Raw genomic sequence first — 20,411 nt, 5'->3', positions numbered from 1 at the left:
TGTTTGGGTGGAACTCAGAAATGAGAAAGGTTTAGCAACACTTATAGGGGTGTATTATAGACCGCCAAATAGGGAACGAGAATTGGAAGAGCAAATATGTAAGGAGATAGCAGATATTAGTAGTAAGCACAGAGTGGTGATTGTGGGTGATTTCAATTTTCCGTATATAGACTGGGAATCACATTCTGTTAAAGGGCTGGATGGTTTGGAGTTTGTAAAATGTGTGCAGGATAGTTTTTTGCAGCAATACGTAGAGGTGCCTACCAGAGAAGGGGCAGTGTTGGACCTCCTGTTAGGAAATGAGATGGGTCAGGTGACGGAGGTATGTGTTGAGGAGCACTTTGGGTCTAGTGATCATAATGCCATTAGTTTCAATATCATTATGGAGAAGGTCAAATCTGGACCAAGGGTTGAGATTTTGGATTGGAGAAAGGCTAATTTTGAGGAGATGAGAAAGGATTTAAAAGGAGTGAAATGGAAATTGTTGTTTTATGAAAAGGATATAATAGAGAAATGGAGGATATTTAAAGGTGAAATTTTGAGAGTACAGAGTCTTTATGTCCCTGTTCGGTGGAAAGGAAAGAATAATAATTTGAAAGAGCCGTGGTTTTCCAGGGAAATTGGACACTTGGTTCGGAAAAAGAGGGAGATATACAATAAATATAAGCGGCAGGGAGTAAATGAGGTTCTTGAGGAATATAAAGAATGTAAAAGGAATCTTAAGAAGGAAATTAGAAAAGCGAAAAAAAGATATGAGGCTGCTTTGGCAAGTAATGTAAAAGTAAACCCCAAGGGGTTCTACAGATATGTCAATAGCAAAAGGATAGTGAGGGATAAAATTGGTCCATTAGAGAGTCAGAGTGGACAGCTATGTGCTGAGCCGGAAGAAATGGGGGAGATATTAAACAATTTCTTTTCTTCGGTATTTACCGAGGAGAAGGATATTGAATTATGTGAGGTAAGCGAAACAAGTAGAGTAGTGATGGAAATTAGGAGGATTAAAGAAGAGGAGGTACGGACACTTTTGAAGAATATAAAAGTGGATAAGTCTCCAGGTCCTGATAGGATATTCCCTAGGACATTGAGGGAAGTTAGTGCAGAAATAGCAGGGGCTATGACGGAAATATTTCAAACGTCATTAGAAACAGGGATGGTGCCGGAAGATTGGCGCATTGCGCATGTTGTGCCGTTGTTTAAAAAAGGTTCTAAAAGTAAACCTAGCAATTATAGACCTATTAGTTTGACGTCTGTGGTGGGAAAATTAATGGAAAAGATACTTAGGGACAATATATATAATTATTTGGATAATCAAGGCCTGATTAGAAACAGTCAACATGGATTTGTGCCTCGAAGGTCATGTTTGACTAATCTTCTTGAATTTTTTGAAGAGGTTACCAGGGAAATTGATAAGGGCAAGGCTGTGGATGTTGTCTATATGGACTTCAGTAAGGCATTTGACAAGGTTCCACATGGAAGGTTGATTAAGAAGGTTAAATCGTTGGGTATTAATAGTGAGGTTGCAAGATGGATTCAACAATGGCTGAATGGGAGATACCAGAGGGTAACGGTTGACAATTGTATGTCAGGTTGGAGGCCAGTGTCTAGTGGAGTGCCCCAAGGATCTGTGTTGGGTCCACTGTTGTTTGTCATTTACATTAATGATCTGGATGATGGTGTGGCAAATTGGATTAGTAAATATGCAGATGATACTAAGATAGGTGGAGTAGTTGATAGTGAGGTAGATTTTCAAAGTCTACAGAGAGACTTGGGCCTTTTGGAAGGGTGGGCTGAAAGATGGCAGATGGAGTTTAATGCTGATAAGTGTGAGGTGCTGCAATTTGGTAGGACAAATCAAAATAGGACGTACAGGGTAAATGGTAGGGAATTGAGGAATGCAGTGGAACAGAGGGATCTGGGAATAACTGTGCATTGTTCCCTGAAGGTGGAATCTCATGTGGATAGGGTGGTGAAGAAGGCGTTTGGTATGCTTGCCTTTATAAATCAGAGCATCGAGTATAGAAGTTGGGATGTAATGTTGAAATTGTACAGGGCATTGGTGAGGCCGAATCTGGAGTATGGTGTGCAGTTCTGGTCGCCAAATTATAGGAAGGATGTCGACAAAATGGAGAGGGTACAGAGGAGATTTACTAGAATGTTGCCTGGGTTTCAGCACTTAGGCTACAGAGAGAGGTTGAACAGGTTGGGTCTTTATTCTTTGGAGCGTAGAAGGTTGAGGGGGGACTTGATAGAGGTTTTTAAAATTTTGAGAGGGACGGACAGAGTTGACGTGGATAGGCTTTTCCCTTTGAGAGTGGGGAAGATTCCAACAAGGGGACATAGCTTCAGAATTGAGGGACAAAGGTTTAGGGGTAACATGAGGGGGAACTTCTTTACTCAGAGGGTTGTGGCTGTATGGAATGGACTTCCGGTGGAAGTGGTGGAGGCTGGCTCGATTTTATTATTTAAGAGTAAATTGGATAGATATATGGATAGGAGGGGATTGGAGGGTTATGGTCTGAGTGCAGGTAGATGAGACTAGGTCAGGGAGAATGGTCGGCGTGGACTGGTAGGGCCGGACAGGCCTGTTTCCATGCTGTAGTTGTTATATGTTATATGTTATGTATGTAACTCGTCGTGTCCTGAGAGTTACATACGTAAGATGCCATTGGAAATCATGAAAAATTAATATTTTTCTGATCGATATTCATTTGTTTCTATGATGCTCGAGCCAAGTAAAAAAAAATACATGTCCAAAAATTCTTAACTCAACATACTTCAAAGCAAAGGAGACATACTGTGCTTACTTAGTTCTCCGTGTCCAAATCATTACGTACATAAGCAGGCATCATTAACACACTGTTTTCATGTATTGTGGGTCTGTCAACATATAAAGACATTTACAATGCTGTCATGAAAGAACCCGGGGGTAAGTGTAGTTTGTCAGTTTTCTGCTGACGGAGCTGCAACCTGATGACCTTTCGTGTCTTCGCAACGTCTGCTGGTTACGTACAGGAGACGTTCAATGTAATTATAAATATATAAACATTGTTTATTAAAATCATATTATGAAATTGGGATTAATGATTTGAGTCCTTGGCAAGAATGTCCATGACAATGAAGAAGGGTCTCGACCCGAAACGTCACCCATTCCTTCTCTCCCGAGATGCTGCCTGACCTGCTGAGTTACTCCAGCACTTTGTGAATATGTCCATGACAATGGTTGGTGCTGTCAGATTAGAGGGTGTTGCATGAAAGTTGAACGTTCCTTGATTTCGTAAAGCCAATTATTTTAATTTGAAGATTGCAATGTTGCAATACAACTTAATCCTGCTGCCCTGGCAGAACCAGAAAGGCAAGCACAATCATTGAGACAAATAAAGTAGGCATGCAGATGCAGCAGGCAGTGAAGAAAGCCAATGGTATCTTGCCATTCATTCGTGCCAGGGAGATTGTCAGCTGTCAACCCCTTGTGTCGATAACCAAATCTGCAGTGGATCAATAGACAATAGACAACAGACAATAGGTGCAGGAGGAGGCCATTCGGCCCTTCGAGCCTGTACGCACCGCCATTCAATGTGATCATGGCTGACCATTCTCAATCAGTACCCCGTTCCTGCCTTCTCCCCATACCCCCTGACTCCACTATCCTTAAGAACTCTATCCAGCTCTCTCTTGACGATCTAGTTCTCTCTCTATCTCGAGCTCTATCCTTAAGAGCTCTATCCAGCTCTCTCTTGAAAGCATCCAACGAACTGGCCTCCACTGCCTTCTGAGGCAGAGAATTCCACACCTTCATCACTCTCTGACTGAAAAAGTTCTTCCTCAACTCCGTTCTAAATGGCCTACCCCTTATTCTTAAACTGTGGCCCCTGGTTCTGGACTCCCCCAACATTGGGAACATGTTTCCTGCCTCTAACGTGTCCAACCCCTTAATAATCTTATACGTTTCGATAAGATCTCCTCTCATCCTTCTAAATTCCAGTGTATACAAGCCTAGTCGCTCCAGTCTTTCAACATATGACAGTCCCGCCATTCCAGGGATTAACCTGGTGCACGCCCTCAATAGCAAGAATATCCTTCCTCAAATTTGGAGACCAAAACTGCACACAGTACTCCAGGTGCGGTCTCACAACTGCAACTGCAACTGCAGAAATACAACTGCAGAAGGACCTCTTTGCTCTTATACTCAAACTAGGAGACCAAAACTGCACACAGTGCTCCAGGTGTTGCATGAAAGTTGAACGTTCCTTGATTTCGTAAAGCCAATTATTTTAATTTGAAGATTGCAATGTTGAAATACAGTTCTTATTCCTTCTTCCCTGGCAGAACCAGAAAGACAAAAACAACCATTGAGACAAATAAAGTAGGCATGCAGGTGCAGCAGGCAGTGAAGAAAGCCAATGGTATGTTAGCATTCATAGCGAGGGGATTTGAGTATAGGAGCAGGGAGGTTCTGCTGCAGTTGTACAGGGCATTGGTGAGACCACACCTGGAGTATTGCGTACAGTTTTGGTCTCCTAATCTGAGGAAAGACATTCTTGCCATAGAGGGAGTACAGAGAAGGTTCACCAGATTGATCCCTGGGATGGCAGGACTTTCATATGAAGAAAGACTGGATAGACTCGGCTTGTACTCGCTGGAATTTAGAAGATTGAGGGGGGATCTTACAGAAACTTACAAAATTCTTAAGGGGTTGGACAGGCTAGATGCAGGAAGATTGTTCCCGATGTTGGGGAAGTCCAGAACAAGGGGTCACAGTTTAAGGATAAGGGGGAAGTCTTTTAGGACCGAGATGAGAACTTTTTTTTCACACAGAGAGTGGTGAATCTGTGGAATTCTCTGCCACAGAAGGTAGTTGAGGCCAGTTCATTGGCTATATGTAAGAGGGAGTTAGATGTGGCCCTTGTGGCTAAAGGGATCAGGGTGTATGGAGAGAAGGCAGGTACGGGATACTGAGATGGATGATCAGCCATGATCATATTGAATGGCGGTGCGTACAGGCTTGAAGGGCCAAATGGACTACTCCTGCACCTATTTTCTATGTTTCTATGGACATGTATTTTTTTTACTTGGCTTGAGCATCATAGAAGCAAATGAATATCGATTCATATTAATTTTTCATGATTTCCAACGGCATCTCACGTATGTAACTCCCAGGACACGATGCGTTATGTACATGAGCATGATATCTTTGACCCTCCCACATGAATATGTTTAACTAATTTCTCCAATTTGGAAAGGCACATCAAAGGGTGTCCTAGTGCATCAGTCACTGAAAGGAAGCATGCAGGTACAGCAGGCAGTGAAGAAAGCCAATGGAATTTTGGCCTTCATATCAGGAGGAGTTGAGTATAGGGGCAAAGAGGTCCTTCTACAGTTGTACCGGGCCCTGGTGAGACTGCACCTGGAGTACTGTGTGCAGTTTTGGTCTCCAAATTTGAGGAAGGATATTATTGCTATTGAGGGCGTGCAGCGGAGGTTTACTAGGTTAATTCCCGGAATGGCGGGACTATCGTATGTTGAAAGACTGGAGCGACTAGGCTTGTATACACTGGAATCTAGAAGGATCAGAGGGGATCTTATCGAAACGTATAAGATTATTAAGGGGTTGGACACGTTAGAGGCAGGAAACATGTTCCCAATGTTGGGGGAGTCCAGAACAAGGGGCCACAGTTTAAGAATAAGGGGTAGGCCATTTAGAACTGAGATGAGGAATAACATTTTCAGTCAGAGAGTGGTGAATCTGTGGAATTCTCTGCCACAGAAGGTAGTTGAGGCCAGTTCATTGGCTATATTTAAGAGGGAGTTAGATGTGGCCCTTGTGGCTAAAGGGATCAGGGGGTATGGAGAGAAGGCAGGTACAGGATACTGAGTTGGATGATCAGCCATGATCATATTGAATGGTGGTGCGTACAGGCTCGAAGGGCCGAATGGCCTACTCCTGGACCTATTTTTTATGTTTCTATGTTTAAACTAAATTAAACATTGTTCAAATGTAATGATATTAATGACAATTTTATTATAATAATTTTCAATAATACAAACTTAAATAATTTTATTTCAAAAAATCTATTTTCAGAAGCACTGAGCTAAATTGAAAGAACAGAGATACAACTGATAAACTCCATGAAAATAGTTTTTCCAAAGAACATTTCTATTGATTAAAGCAAGATGAAACATCGCATCTTTATATTAATTTTACTTTCAGTAACGTTGGTTTTCATAACAATTGTATTCCAATATAAATATAAGGCTAATATAGATTATTTTAAAAAATCTACAAATGAAAAATGTGTTCAAAGCAGCGTGCAGAATATTCCAAAGGGAATTTGGACAATAAATTCTGCTGGACGTCTTGGCAACCAGATGGGAGAATTTGCATCACTCTATGCTTTGGCAAAGATTAATGGTCACCAGGCCTACATTTTGCCCTCCATGGCCAATTATCTGTCTCCTGTCTTCAAAACTACTCTTCCAACCCTCCATGAAAGTTTGGTCAATAAATTACCCTTTCAACCTTACGGACTCCACGACTGGATGGCTGAGGAGTATCGTAATATTCCAGGGAACTATCGAATGCTCCAGGGATTTCCGTGCTCCTGGACCTTCTTCCATCACCTGCGGGAAGAGATTCTCCACGAGTTCACCTTTCACGACTTCATCACGGAAGAGACAAACGCGTATCTGAGACGCATCGGGGGAGAGCGAAAGAATGTGACTTTTGTTGGAGTCCATGTTCGAAGGGGTGATTATGTTGGCATCATGCCTCTTTACAAAGGGGTCGTGGCTGATAAGGGATATTTAGAAAAAGCGATGGGTTACTTCAGAGATAAATACAGGAATGTTATTTTTGTGGTGACAAGTGATGGAATAGATTGGTGCAAGCAGAACATCAATAATTCCAAAAGGGACGTTTTCTTTTCAGATACTTCAAAGAGTCCAGGTGAAGACCTTTCCATTCTTGCTCACTGTAATCACACTATAATAACGTTAGGGACATTTGGTTTCTGGGCAGCTTACCTGGCTGGTGGGGATACTGTTTACCTGGTTAACTACACTACGCCTCATTCACGGTCTCGAAAGATATTTAAGTACGAAACATTTTACTTACCTCAATGGATTGGAATTGCAGCCGACCTCTCACCTGTTCTGGCAAAGATTTAAAAAAACAATCATTAAATTAACCAGGCATTCTGAATTCATAGTGTCCTACAGCATGGAAAGAGGCCCATCAGCCCAACTTGCCCATACCAAACAACACGCCCCATCCACATTAGTCACACCCATCTCTCTCACCCTTTCCTATACACCTACCTGTCCAAATGTCTTTTAAATGTTCTCATTGTACATGCCTCAACGACCTCCTCTGCGAGCTCTCTCCATATACCCACCACCCTCAGTATGGAAGACTTTGCCACTATTTGCCATCTATTAATAGTTTAAATGGAACTATTTAAATCTTTCCCCTCTCACCTTACACTGGGTAAAAGACTCTCTGCATTTACCCTATCTGTTCCCCTCATGATCTTATACACCCCTATAGGATCACCCCTCAACCTCCTGTGCTCCATGAAATAAACTCCGAGCCTGCCCAAACTCTCACAACAGCACAAGTCCTCGTAAATCTTCTTTGCTGCCTTTCCATCTTCACGACATCCTCCCTATAGTAGGGGGACCAAAACGGAACAAAATGCTCGAAGATTCAAGAAGCAGCAGATTCTTGAAGTCAGGCAGCTTCTGTGGAGGGAATGGGTAGGGAAAATTGGCTGTCACTCTCTCATCCTATGTCAGTCCTGCCATCCCGGGAATAAACCTGGTGAACCTAATCTGCACTCCCCCAATTGCAATAATGTCCTTCCTCAAATTAGACCAAAATTGAACGCAATACTCCAGGTGTGGTTTCACCAGGGCCCTGTACAGCTGCAGTAGGACCTCCTTGCTCCTATACTCAAATCCTCTCGCAATGAAGACCAACGTGCCATTAGCTTTCTCCACTGCCTGCTGTACCTGCATGCTTAATTTCAGGAAGAAGTATGTAAAATACCAAGACCCATTGGTAGAGTCGACAGTCAGAACCTTTTTTCCCCATGATGGAAATATCAAAGGGCATAGGTTTAAGGTGAAAGGGACAAAGTTGAAAGGACATGTCTGGGCAGGTTTGCACATAGAGTGCATTGGGTGATGAGAACGCACTGTCAGGGTTGGTGCTGGAGGCAGATACGATAGTAGCATTTACAGAGGCATTTGGATGGATACGCACATGGATATTCTGAGAATGGATAGATATGCCTTATGTGCTGGCAGATAAGAGGTAGTCTTGGAATCATATTCAGCGCAAACATTGTGTGCTAAAGAAACTGTTCCTAAGTTGTACACTTCTATGTTCTTTGTTGTAAACCCCATGCACCCAAATCCAGGTAATTAATATGGTGCATTCTCTGGGTCCCAGAACTAATAATAATAATAATAATGCATTTTATTTATATAGCGCTTTTCATATACTCAAAGACGCTTTACAGAGATTTAGAGAACATAGGGAAATTAATAAATAGATAAATAAGTAAATAAGTAAACGAACAGAGAAAGGAGACAGAAGGTGAGGTGACCTTCAGTGGTTGAAGGCAGTACTGAACAGGTGAGACTTCAGCGATGTTTTGAATGTGGTGAGTGTGGAGGAGTCTCTGACGGTTTGGGGTAGTGAGTTCCATAGGGTGGGAGCAGCGATGGAGAAAGCCCTGTCCCCCCAGGATCTGAGTTTGGTCCGGATGTGGGGGGATAGGAGATTGGCAGCAGCAGAGCGGAGGGTGCAGGTGGGAGTGTGCCTGTGGAGGAGGTCGGTCAGGTAGGATGGGGCCAGGTTATGGAGGGCTTTGTAGGTTATGAGGAGGATTTTATACTGGATTCTCTGGGGGATGGGGAGCCAGTGGAGTTTGTAAAGGACGGGGGTGATATGGTCACGGATCGGGGTGTGGGTGAGTAGACGGGCAGCGGAGTTTTGAATGTATTGAAGTTTACTGATGATTTTTGAGGGTGCGCCATAGAGGAGGCTGTTGCAGTAGTCCAGACGGGAGGTGATGAAGGCGTAGATGAGGGTTTCTGCAGCTGTGGAGGAGAGGGATGGACGGAGACGGGCAATGTTTTTGAGGTGGAAGAAGGTTGTCTTTGTGATGTGTTTGATGTGTTTGTCGAAGGAGAGGGTTTGATCAAAGATGATTCCAAGATTCCGGATGTGAGGTGAGGTGGATACTGGGAGACCATCAATGTTGAGGATGAAGTTTTGGGTGGATTTGGTGAGCGTTTTTGGACCAATGATGATGATTTCAGCTTTGTTGCAATTGAGTTTGAGGAAATTTGATTGAAGCCAAGATTTGAGTTTGAGGAAATTTGATTGAAGCCAAGATTTTATTTCAGAACTATACTCAACCTCCCTCTCCCTAGTGCCATCCAAAGAACAATTGTCCACCCTAACTCTCTAACAGGGAAATATTGTGAGACAGCTCTTTTTATTTCATAAGCAAACAAAAAGATGATTATTAATGGATATCATTCTATATACAGTATATAATTTGTATTATATTTGATGTTGTGGGAATTAGCTTCTAAGAAATAAACTTTTGTGTGGCTCTTAATAGAAGTGTTTCATCCATCTACAATTCTAGAAATAAAATCATTGTGAAATATGTCACATTGCACAATGAATGTTTATAATTCCCCAGTTATAAACTGTTTTAATCTCCGAGATTAAGGGTGAGTTCTTCCATTCTAAGCTTTTTGCGACTACGTTTGATTACATTTTGCGACTACGTTTGTTTGCTGGCAGTGGCTGGAACACATGGATGGAGGTGGATGTAGATACAACAGTGGTTTTATGAGATCAAAAACACACATACAATGTGCTGGAGTAACTCAGTGGGTCAGGCAGCATCTCTGGACAACGTGAGCTTCTCTGGGTCTTTCTCTGGTCACTTTTTGGGTCTTCAGAGCAAAAGTTACTAGTTTGCCTAGAAGATTGGCTGACTGGTGGAAGGGAAAATGTGGGGATAATGTTGGTTGGCAGCCTCGTTCTTCAGAAAACGGGGCTTCCCCTCCTCCATTATAGATGAGGCTCTCACTAGGGTCTCTTCTACATCCCGCAGCTCCGCTCTTGCTCCCCCTCCCCCCACTCGCAGCAAGGACAGGTTCCCCCTCGTTCTCACCTTCCACCCCACCAGCCAGCGGATCCAACATATCATCCACCAACATTTCCGTCACCTACAACGGGACCCCACCACTGGCCATATCTTCCCATCCCCTCCCCTCTCTGCGTTCCGCAGAGACCGTTCCCTCCGTAACTCCCTGGTCCACTCGTCCCTTCCTACCCAAACCACCCCATCCCCGGGCACTTTCCCCTGCAACCGCACGAGATGCAACACCTGTCCCTTTACCTCCCCCCTCAACTCTATCCAAGGACCCAAACAGTCTTTCCAGGTGAGACAGAGGTTCACCTGCACCTCCTCCAACCTCATCTATTGCATCCGCTGCTCTAGATGTCAACTTATTTACATCGGCGAAACCAAGCGCAGGCTCGGCGATCGCTTCGCTGAACACCTGCGCTCGGTCCGCGTTGACCAAACTGATCTCCCGGTGGCTGAGCACTTCAACTCCCCCTCCCACTCCCGGTCCGACCTTTCTGTCATGGGCCTCCTCCAGTGGCATAGTGAGACCCACCGGAAATTGGAGGAACAGCACCTCATATTTCGCCTGGGCAGTTTGCAGCCCAGTGGTATGAACATCGACTTCTCCAACTTTAGATAGTCCCTCTGTCCCTCTCTTCCCCTCCCCTTCCCAGATCTCCCTCTATCTTCCTGTCTCCACCTATATCCTTCCTTTGTCCCGCCCCCCCTGACATTAGTCTGAAGAAGGGTCTCGACCCGAAACGTCACCCATTCCTTCTCTCCTGAGATGCTGCCTGACCTGCTGAGTTACTCCAGCACTTTGTGAATAAATCCACCAACCCATTTGACTGGGGAATGGTACGCTGTCGAATGGTGGAGCCGTTCCCAACAGGCGGGCCATGGACGACCGCAGTTCCCACGTGAACCGGTCGGACGTGATGTGACGCGGAACACCAAAGCAGGCATTCCAAGTTGCCACCAGGGCACGACTGAATTTGCGAATCTGTGGGGGGTGGGTCATTAGCAAATTTGCAGATGATACAAAGCTGGGTGGCAGTGTGAACTGTGAGGAAGATGCTATGAGGTTGCAGGGTGACTTGGACAGGTTGTGAGAGAGGGCGGATGGTTGGCAGATGCAGTTTAATGTGGATAAGTGTGAGGTTATCCACTTTGGTGGTAAGAACAGGAAGGCAGATTATTATCTGAATGGTGTCAAGTTAGGAAAAGGGGACGTACAACGAGATCTGGGTGTCCTAGTGCATCAGTCACTGAAAGGAAGCATGCAGGTACAGCAGGCAGTGAAGAAAGCCAATGGAATGTTGGCCTTCATAACAAGAGGAGTTGAGTATAGGAGCAAAGAGGTCCTTCTGCAGTTGTACAGGGCCCTAGTGAGACCGCACCTGGAGTACTGTGTGCAGTTTTGGTCTCCAAATTTGAGGAAGGATATTATTGCTATTGAGGGCGTGCAGCGTAGGTTTACTAGGTTAATTCCCGGAATGGCGGGACTGTCATATGTTGAAAGACTGGAGCGACTAGGCTTGTATACACTGGAATTTAGAAGGATGAGAGGGGATCTTATCGAAACGTATAAGATTATTAAGGGGTTGGACACATTAGAGGCAGGAAACATGTTCCCAATGTTGGGGGAGTCCAGAACAAGGGGCCACAGTTTAAGAATAAGGGGTAGGCCATTTAGAACGGAGATGAGGAAAAACTTTTTCAGTCAGAGAGTTGTGAATCTGTGGAATTCTCTGCCTCAGAGGGCAGTGGAGGCCAATTCTCTGAATACGTTCAAGAGAGAGCTTGGTAGAGCTCTTAAGGACAGCGGAGTCAGGGGGTATGGGGAGAAGGCAGGAACGGGGTACTGATTGAGAATGATCCGCCATGATCACATTGAATGGCGGTCTGTACAGGCTCGAAGGGCCGAATGGCCTACTCCTGCAACTATTGTCTATTGTCTATTGTGGTGACACCTGGTGGCAAACCAAGGGCAGAATGAACCATCGGCTCTAGGGGGCGGTGTCTGGGTGTGGCAGGCACAAGTCACAGGGGGTGTTACCTGAGTCGGTATTTAAGGCCAGGTATCGCCCGAGACTGGGGAAGTGGTGGAGAGCCGTGCTGGGGAGAATAAACACGACTATCGCATGCAACTCGTGTCCCATTAGTTTTTGGCTGGACTCCTTGGCGTTCCTGCTACTAATGTATGTATACACTGTGCACTTCATGTGAACAAGCAAGTTTATTGCTCGCCAGTGTATTAGACAATAAACTAATCTGAATCTGAATCTTTCCATTTACTCTCTTTCAATCTCTTTTATTAATCTTTCAATTTATGATGCGATTTTCTATCACCACATGAATTCCAGACTCGTTCCAGACTCCTTGTTTTTGTAATTTTCTTCAAGGGCATTTCTAACATGTGTGTACACTACAATTCCCAAATATACCCTATCTGTGGCCTTCAGTGATCAATCTTCACACCCCTATGATGTTCACCATCTAGAAAAATGGTACAATGGTTTCATTTTCATTAAAAGCACTAAAGATTGTTAAGCAATGACATGTACTTATTTAGATTCATTCACAAAATGCTGGAGTAACTCAGCGGGTCGGGCAGCATCTCGGGAGAGAAGGAATGGGTGACGTTTCGGGTCGAGACCCTTCTTCAGACTTATTTAGATTCACTTCAACTTCCTTATTACAAAACAAATTTGGCAAAAATCCCATTTAAACTGAGTGAGTGAGATATGCCTTGAAGCATTCAAAGTTGAACGGGTGTAAATATATGTCTCGTGTGTAAATCGTTGCTGCTTTGTTGAATGCTGCTGTTATTGGGACTAACATTTGTATTGGTTTATATTATTGTCAGATGTACCATGATAGATAAAAAGGCTATTATTTGGATACATCCGTATTTTATGGGAGAATCATTCAGACATCTGTAAACAGTGGGGAAGAATTTGTTCTTGAATCTGGAGGTATGATTATGTTGGCTGCTTTTTCAGGGCAGAATGACAGACAGATGAGGAGGGTAGAGGCAAACACAGAGAGTCAGAGAGTCCCACTGTAAAGGAAATTGGTAATTACCTCAAGATTCAAACTACAGTGCCTGTCATACTCTTTAATATTGACTATCCTTCACCGCTGTCTCATCTCTGCACACAATTATTCCCTCTGTTTTCCAGAAATAGGTTAATTGGAAATAAATGTACCATGACCACACCTTTGATGTGTCTTTCCAAACCCGACTTTGCTTGGAGAAATTAGTTGCACATATTCATGTGGGAGGGTCAAAAATATCATGCTCATGTATGTAACTCGTCGTGTCCTGAGAGTTACATACGTAAGATGCCATTGGAAATCATGAAAAATTAATATTTTTCTGATCGATATTCATTTGTTTCTATGATGCTCGAGCCAAGTAAAAAAAAATACATGTCCAAAAATTCTTAACTCAACATACTTTAAAGCAAAGGAGACAGACATACTGTGCTTCCTTAGTTCTCCGTGTCCAAATCGTTACGTACATAAGCAGGCATCATTAACACACTGTTTTCATGTATTGTGGGTCTGTCAACATATAAAGACATTTACAATGCTGTCATGAAAGAACCCGGGGGTAAGTGTAGTTTGTCAATTTTCTGCTGACGGAGCTGCAACCTGATGACCTTTTGTGTCTTCGCAACGTCTGCTGGTTACGTACAGGAGACGTTCAATGTAATTATAAATATATAAACATTGTTTATTAAAATCATATTATGAAATTGGGATTAATGATTTGAGTCCTTGGCAAGAATGTCCATGACAATGAAGAAGGGTCTCGACCCGAAACGTCACCCATTCCTTCTCTCCCGAGATGCTGCCTGACCTGCTGAGTTACTCCAGCACTTTGTGAATATGTCCATGACAATGGTTGGTGCTGTCAGATTAGAGGGTGTTGCATGAAAGTTGAACGTTCCTTGATTTCGTAAAGCCAATTATTTTAATTTGAAGATTGCAATGTTGCAATACAACTTAATCCGGCTTCCCTGGCAGAACCAGAAAGGCAAGCACAATCATTGAGACAAATAAAGTAGGCATGCAGATGCAGCAGGCAGTGAAGAAAGCCAATGGTATCTTGCCATTCATTCGTGCCAGGGAGATTGTCAGCTGTCAACCCCTTGTGTCGATAACCAAATCTGCAGTGGATCAATAGACAATAGACAACAGACAATAGGTGCAGGAGGAGGCCATTCGGCCCTTCGAGCCTGTACGCACCGCCATTCAATGTGATCATGGCTGACCATTCTCAATCAGTACCCCGTTCCTGCCTTCTCCCCATACCCCCTGACTCCGCTATCCTTAAGAGCTCTATCCAGCTCTCTCTTGACGATCTAGTTCTCTCTCTATCTCGAGCTCTATCCTTAAGAGCTCTATCCAGCTCTCTCTTGCAAGCATCCAACGAACTGGCCTCCACTGCCTTCTGAGGCAGAGAATTCCACACCTTCACCACTCTCTGACTGAAAATGTTCTTCCTCAACTCCGTTCTAAATGGCCTACCCCTTATTCTTAAACTGTGGCCCCTGGTTCTGGACTCCCCCAACATTGGGAACATGTTTCCTGCCTCTAACGTGTCCAACCCCTTAATAATCTTATACGTTTCGATAAGATCTCCTCTCATCCTTCTAAATTCCAGTGTATACAAGCCTAGTCGCTCCAGTCTTTCAACATATGACAGTCCCGCCATTCCAGGGATTAACCTGGTGCACGCCCTCAATAGCAAGAATATCCTTCCTCAAATTTGGAGACCAAAACTGCACACAGTACTCCAGGTGCGGTCTCACAACTGCAACTGCAACTGCAGAAATACAACTGCAGAAGGACCTCTTTGCTCTTATACTCAAACTAGGAGACCAAAACTGCACACAGTGCTCCAGGAGTTGCATGAAAGTTGAACGTTCCTTGATTTCGTAAAGCCAATTATTTTAATTTGAAGATTGCAATGTTGAAATACAGTTCTTATTCCTTCTTCACTGGCAGAACCAGAAAGACAAAAACAACCATTGAGACAAATAAAGTAGGCATGCAGGTGCAGCAGGCAGTGAAGAAAGCCAATGGTATGTTAGCATTCATAGCGAGGGGATTTGAGTATAGGAGCAGGGAGGTTCTGCTGCAGTTGTACAGGGCATTGGTGAGACCACACCTGGCGTATTGCGTACAGTTTTGGTCTCCTAATCTGAGGAAAGACATTCTTGCCATAGAGGGAGTACAGAGAAGGTTCACCAGATTGATCCCTGGGATGGCAGGACTTTCATATGAAGAAAGACTGGATAGACTCGGCTTGTACTCGCTGGAATTTAGAAGATTGAGGGGGGATCTTATAGAAACTTACAAAATTCTTAAGGGGTTGGACAGGCTAGATGCAGGAAGATTGTTCCCGATGTTGGGGAAGTCCAGAACAAGGGGTCACAGTTTAAGGATAAGGGGGAAGTCTTTTAGGACCGAGATGAGAACGTTTTTTTTCACACAGAGAGTGGTGAATCTGTGGAATTCTCTGCCACAGAAGGTAGTTGAGGCCAGTTCATTGGCTATATGTAAGAGGGAGTTAGATGTGGCCCTTGTGGCTAAAGGGATCAGGGTGTATGGAGAGAAGGCAGGTACGGGATACTGAGATGGATGATCAGCCATGATCATATTGAATGGCGGTGCGTACAGGCTTGAAGGGCCAAATGGCCTACTCCTGCACCTATTTTCTATGTTTCTATGGACATGTATTTTTTTTACTTGGCTTGAGCATCATAGAAGCAAATGAATATCGATTCATATTAATTTTTCATGATTTCCAACGGCATCTCACGTATGTAACTCTCAGGACACGATGCGTTATGTACATGAGCAAGATATCTTTGACCCTCCCACATGAATATGTGTAACTAATTTCTCCAATTTGGAAAGGCACATCAAAGGGTGTCCTAGTGCATCAGTCACTGAAAGGAAGCATGCAGGTACAGCAGGCAGTGAAGAAAGCCAATGGAATTTTGGCCTTCATATCAAGAGGAGTTGAGTATAGGGGCAAAGAGGTCCTTCTACAGTTGTACCGGGCCCTGGTGAGACTGCACCTGGAGTACTGTGTGCAGTTTTGGTCTCCAAATTTGAGGAAGGATATTCTTGCTATTGAGGGCGTGCAGCGGAGGTTTACTAGGTTAATTCCCGGAATGGCGGGACTATCGTATGTTGAAAGACTGGAGCGACTAGGCTTGTATACACTGGAATCTAGAAGGATCAGAGGGGATCTTATCGAAACGTATAAGATTATTAAGGGGTTGGACACGTTAGAGGCAGGAAACATGTTCCCAATGTTGGGGGAGTCCAGAACAAGGGGCCACAGTTTAAGAACTGAGATGAGGAATAACATTTTCAGTCAGAGAGTGGTGAATCTGTGGAATTCTCTGCCACAGAAGGTAGTTGAGGCCAGTTCATTGGCTATATTTAAGAGGGAGTTAAATGTGGCCCTTGTGGCTAAAGGGATCAGGGGGTATGGAGAGAAGGCAGGTACAGGATACTGAGTTGGATGATCAGCCATGATCATATTGAATGGTGGTGCGTACAGGCTCGAAGGGCCGAATGGCCTACTCCTGCACCTATTTTTTATGTTTCTATGTTTAAACTAAATTAAACATTGTTCAAATGTAATGATATTAATGACAATTTTATTATAATAATTTTCAATAATACAAACTTAAATAATTTTATTTCAAAAAATCTATTTTCAGAAGCACTGAGCTAAATTGAAAGAACAGAGATACAACTGATAAACTCCATGAAAATAGTTTTTCCAAAGAACATTTCTATTGATTAAAGCAAGATGAAACATCGCATCTTTATATTCATTTTACTTTCAGTAACGTTGGTTTTCATAACAATTGTATTCCAATATAAATATAAGGCTAATATAGATTATTTTAAAAAATCTACAAATGAAAAATGTGTTCAAAGCAGCGTGCAGAATATTCCAAAGGGAATTTGGACAATAAATTCTGCTGGACGTCTTGGCAACCAGATGGGAGAATTTGCATCACTCTATGCTTTGGCAAAGATTAATGGTCACCAGGCCTACATTTTGCCCTCCATGGCCAATTATCTGTCTCCTGTCTTCAAAACTACTCTTCCAACCCTCCATGAAAGTTTGGTCAATAAATTACCCTTTCAACCTTACGGACTCCACGACTGGATGGCTGAGGAGTATCGTAATATTCCAGGGAACTATCGAATGCTCCAGGGATTTCCGTGCTCCTGGACCTTCTTCCATCACCTGCAGGAAGAGATTCTCCGCGAGTTCACCTTTCACGACTTCATCACGGAAGAGACAAACGCATATCTGAGACGCATCGGGGGAGAGCGAAAGAATGTGACTTTTGTTGGAGTCCATGTTCGAAGGGGTGATTATGTTCGCATCATGCCTCTTTACAAAGGGGTCGTGGCTGATAAGGGATATTTAGAAAAAGCGATGGGTTACTTCAGAGATAAATACAGGAATGTTATTTTTGTGGTGACAAGTGATGGAATAGATTGGTGCAAGCAGAACATCAATAATTCCAAAAGGGACGTTTTCTTTTCAGATACTTCAAAGAGTCCAGGTGAAGACCTTTCCATTCTTGCTCACTGTAATCACACTATAATAACGTTAGGGACATTTGGTTTCTGGGCAGCTTACCTGGCTGGTGGGGATACTGTTTACCTGGTTAACTACACTACGCCTGATTCACGGTCTCGAAAGATATTTAAGTACGAAACATTTTACTTACCTCAATGGATTGGAATTGCAGCCGACCTCTCACCTGTTCTGGCAAAGATTAAAAAAAACAATCATTAAATTAACCAGGCATTCTGAATTCATAGTGTCCTACAGCATGGAAAGAGGCCCATCAGCCCAACTTGCCCATACCAAACAACACACCCCATCCACATTAGTCACACCCATCTCTCTCACCCTTTCCTATACACCTACCTGTCCAAATGTCTTTTAAATGTTCTCATTGTACATGCCTCAACGACCTCCTCTGCGAGCTCTCTCCATATACCCACCACCCTCAGTATGGAAGACTTTGCCACTATTTGCCATCTATTAATAGTTTAAATGGAACTATTTAAATCTTTCCCCTCTCACCTTACACTGGGTAAAAGACTCTCTGCATTTACCCTATCTGTTCCCCTCATGATCTTATACACCCCTATAGGATCACCCCTCAACCTCCTGTGCTCCATGAAATAAACTCCGAGCCTGCCCAAACTCTCACAACAGCACAAGTCCTCGTAAATCTTCTTTGCTGCCTTTCCATCTTCACGACATCCTCCCTATAGTAGGGGGACCAAAACGGAACAAAATGCTCGAAGATTCAAGAAGCAGCAGATTCGTGAAGTCAGGCAGCTTCTGTGGAGGGAATGGGTAGGGAAAATTGGCTGTCACTCTTTCATCCTATGTCAGTCCTGCCATCCCGGGAATAAACCTGGTGAACCTAATCTGCACTCCCCCAATTGCAATAATGTCCTTCCTCAAATTAGACCAAAATTGAACGCAATACTCCAGGTGTGGTTTCACCAGGGCCCTGTACAGCTGCAGTAGGACCTCCTTGCTCCTATACTCAAATCCTCTCGCAATGAAGACCAACGTGCCATTAGCTTTCTCCACTGCCTGCTGTACCTGCATCCTTAATTTCAGGAAGAAGTATGTAAAATACCAAGACCCATTGGTAGAGTCGACAGTCAGAACCTTTTTTCCCCATGATGGAAATATCAAAGGGCATAGGTTTAAGGTGAAAGGGACAAAGTTGAAAGGACATGTCTGGGCAGGTTTGCACATAGAGTGCATTGGGTGATGAGAACGCACTGTCAGGGTTGGTGCTGGAGGCAGATACGATAGAGGCATTTGGATGGATACGCACATGGATATTCTGAGAATGGATAGATATGCCTTATGTGCTGGCAGATAAGAGGTAGTCTTGGAATCATATTCAGCGCAAACATTCTGTGCTAAAGAAACTGTTCCTAAGTTGTACACTTCTATGTTCTTTGTTGTAAACCCCATGCACCCAAATCCAGGTAATTAATGTGGTGCATTCTCTGGGTCCCAGAACTAATAATAATAATAATAATACATTTTATTTATATAGCGCTTTTCATATACTCAAAGACGCTTTACAGAGATTTAGAGAACATAGTGAAATTAATAAATAGATAAATAAGTAAATAAATAAACGAACAGAGAAAGGAGACAGAAGGTGAGGTGACCTTCAGTGGTTGAAGGCAGTACTGAACAGGTGAGACTTCAGCGATGTTTTGAATGTGGTGAGTGTGGAGGAGTCTCTGTCGGTTTGGGGTAGTGAGTTCCATAGGGTGGGAGCAGCGATGGAGAAAGCCCTGTCCCCCCAGGATCTGAGTTTGGTCCGGATGTGGGGGGATAGGAGATTGGCAGCAGCAGAGCGGAGGGTGCAGGTGGCAGTGTGCCTGTGGAGGAGGTCGGTCAGGTAGGATGGGGCCAGGTTATGGAGGGCTTTGTAGGTTATGAGGAGGATTTTGTACTGGATTCTCTGGGGGATGGGGAGCCAGTGGAGTTTATAAAGGACGGCGGTGATATGGTCACGGATCGGGGTGTGGGTGAGTAGACGGGCAGCGGAGTTTTGAATGTATTGAAGTTTACTGATGATTTTTGAGGGTGCGCCATAGAGGAGGCTGTTGCAGTAGTCCAGACGGGAGGTGATGAAGGCATGGATGAGGGTTTCTGCAGCTGTGGAGGAGAGGGATGGACGGAGACAGGCAATGTTTTTGAGGTGGAAGAAGGCTGTCTTTGTGATGTGTTTGATGTGTTTGTCGAAGGAGAGGGTTTGATCAAAGATGATTCCAAGATTCCGGATGTGAGGTGAGGTGGATACTGGGAGACCATCAATGTTGAGGATGAAGTTTTGGGTGGATTTGGTGAGCGTTTTTGGACCAATGATGATGATTTCAGATTTGTTGCAATTGAGTTTGAGGAAATTTGATTGAAGCCAAGATTTGAGTTTGAGGAAATTTGATTGAAGCCAAGATTTTATTTCAGAACTATACTCAACCTCCCTCTCCCTAGTGCCATCCAAAGAACAATTGTCCACCCTAACTCTCTAACAGAGAAATATTGTGTGACAGCTCTTTTTATTTCATAAGCAAACAAAAAGGTGATTATTAATGGATATCATTCTATATACAGTATATAATTTGTATTATATTTGATGTTGTGGGAATTAG

General features: G+C 43.6%; 1 protein-coding gene and 1 pseudogene across 1 annotated transcript; both read left to right on the top strand.

Annotated features, from left to right (window-relative positions):
* Window positions 1-6,083: 6,083 nt before the first annotated feature.
* Window positions 6,084-7,164, top strand: LOC144591336 (galactoside alpha-(1,2)-fucosyltransferase 2-like). Its single transcript, XM_078395564.1, has one exon. It carries the CDS (start codon window positions 6,172-6,174, stop codon window positions 7,162-7,164), a length of 993 nt encoding a protein of 330 aa, XP_078251690.1. The 5' UTR covers window positions 6,084-6,171.
* A 9,789-nt stretch (window positions 7,165-16,953) lies between these two features.
* Window positions 16,954-19,642, top strand: LOC144591334 (galactoside alpha-(1,2)-fucosyltransferase 2-like; annotated as a pseudogene).
* The last annotated feature ends 769 nt before the right edge of the window (window positions 19,643-20,411 follow it).

This window comes from Rhinoraja longicauda, unplaced genomic scaffold, assembly GCF_053455715.1.
Source record: "Rhinoraja longicauda isolate Sanriku21f unplaced genomic scaffold, sRhiLon1.1 Scf000867, whole genome shotgun sequence".
Classification (NCBI taxonomy): Eukaryota; Metazoa; Chordata; class Chondrichthyes; order Rajiformes; family Arhynchobatidae; genus Rhinoraja; species Rhinoraja longicauda.
The sequence above is the reverse complement of the archived record's forward strand: the minus strand, read 5'-3'. Positions and strand labels throughout refer to the sequence as shown.

Coding starts and splice junctions, on each gene's coding strand:
- LOC144591336 (XM_078395564.1), top strand. CDS start 6,172: ATGAAACATCGCATCTTTATATTAATTTTACTTTCAGTAACGTTGGTT.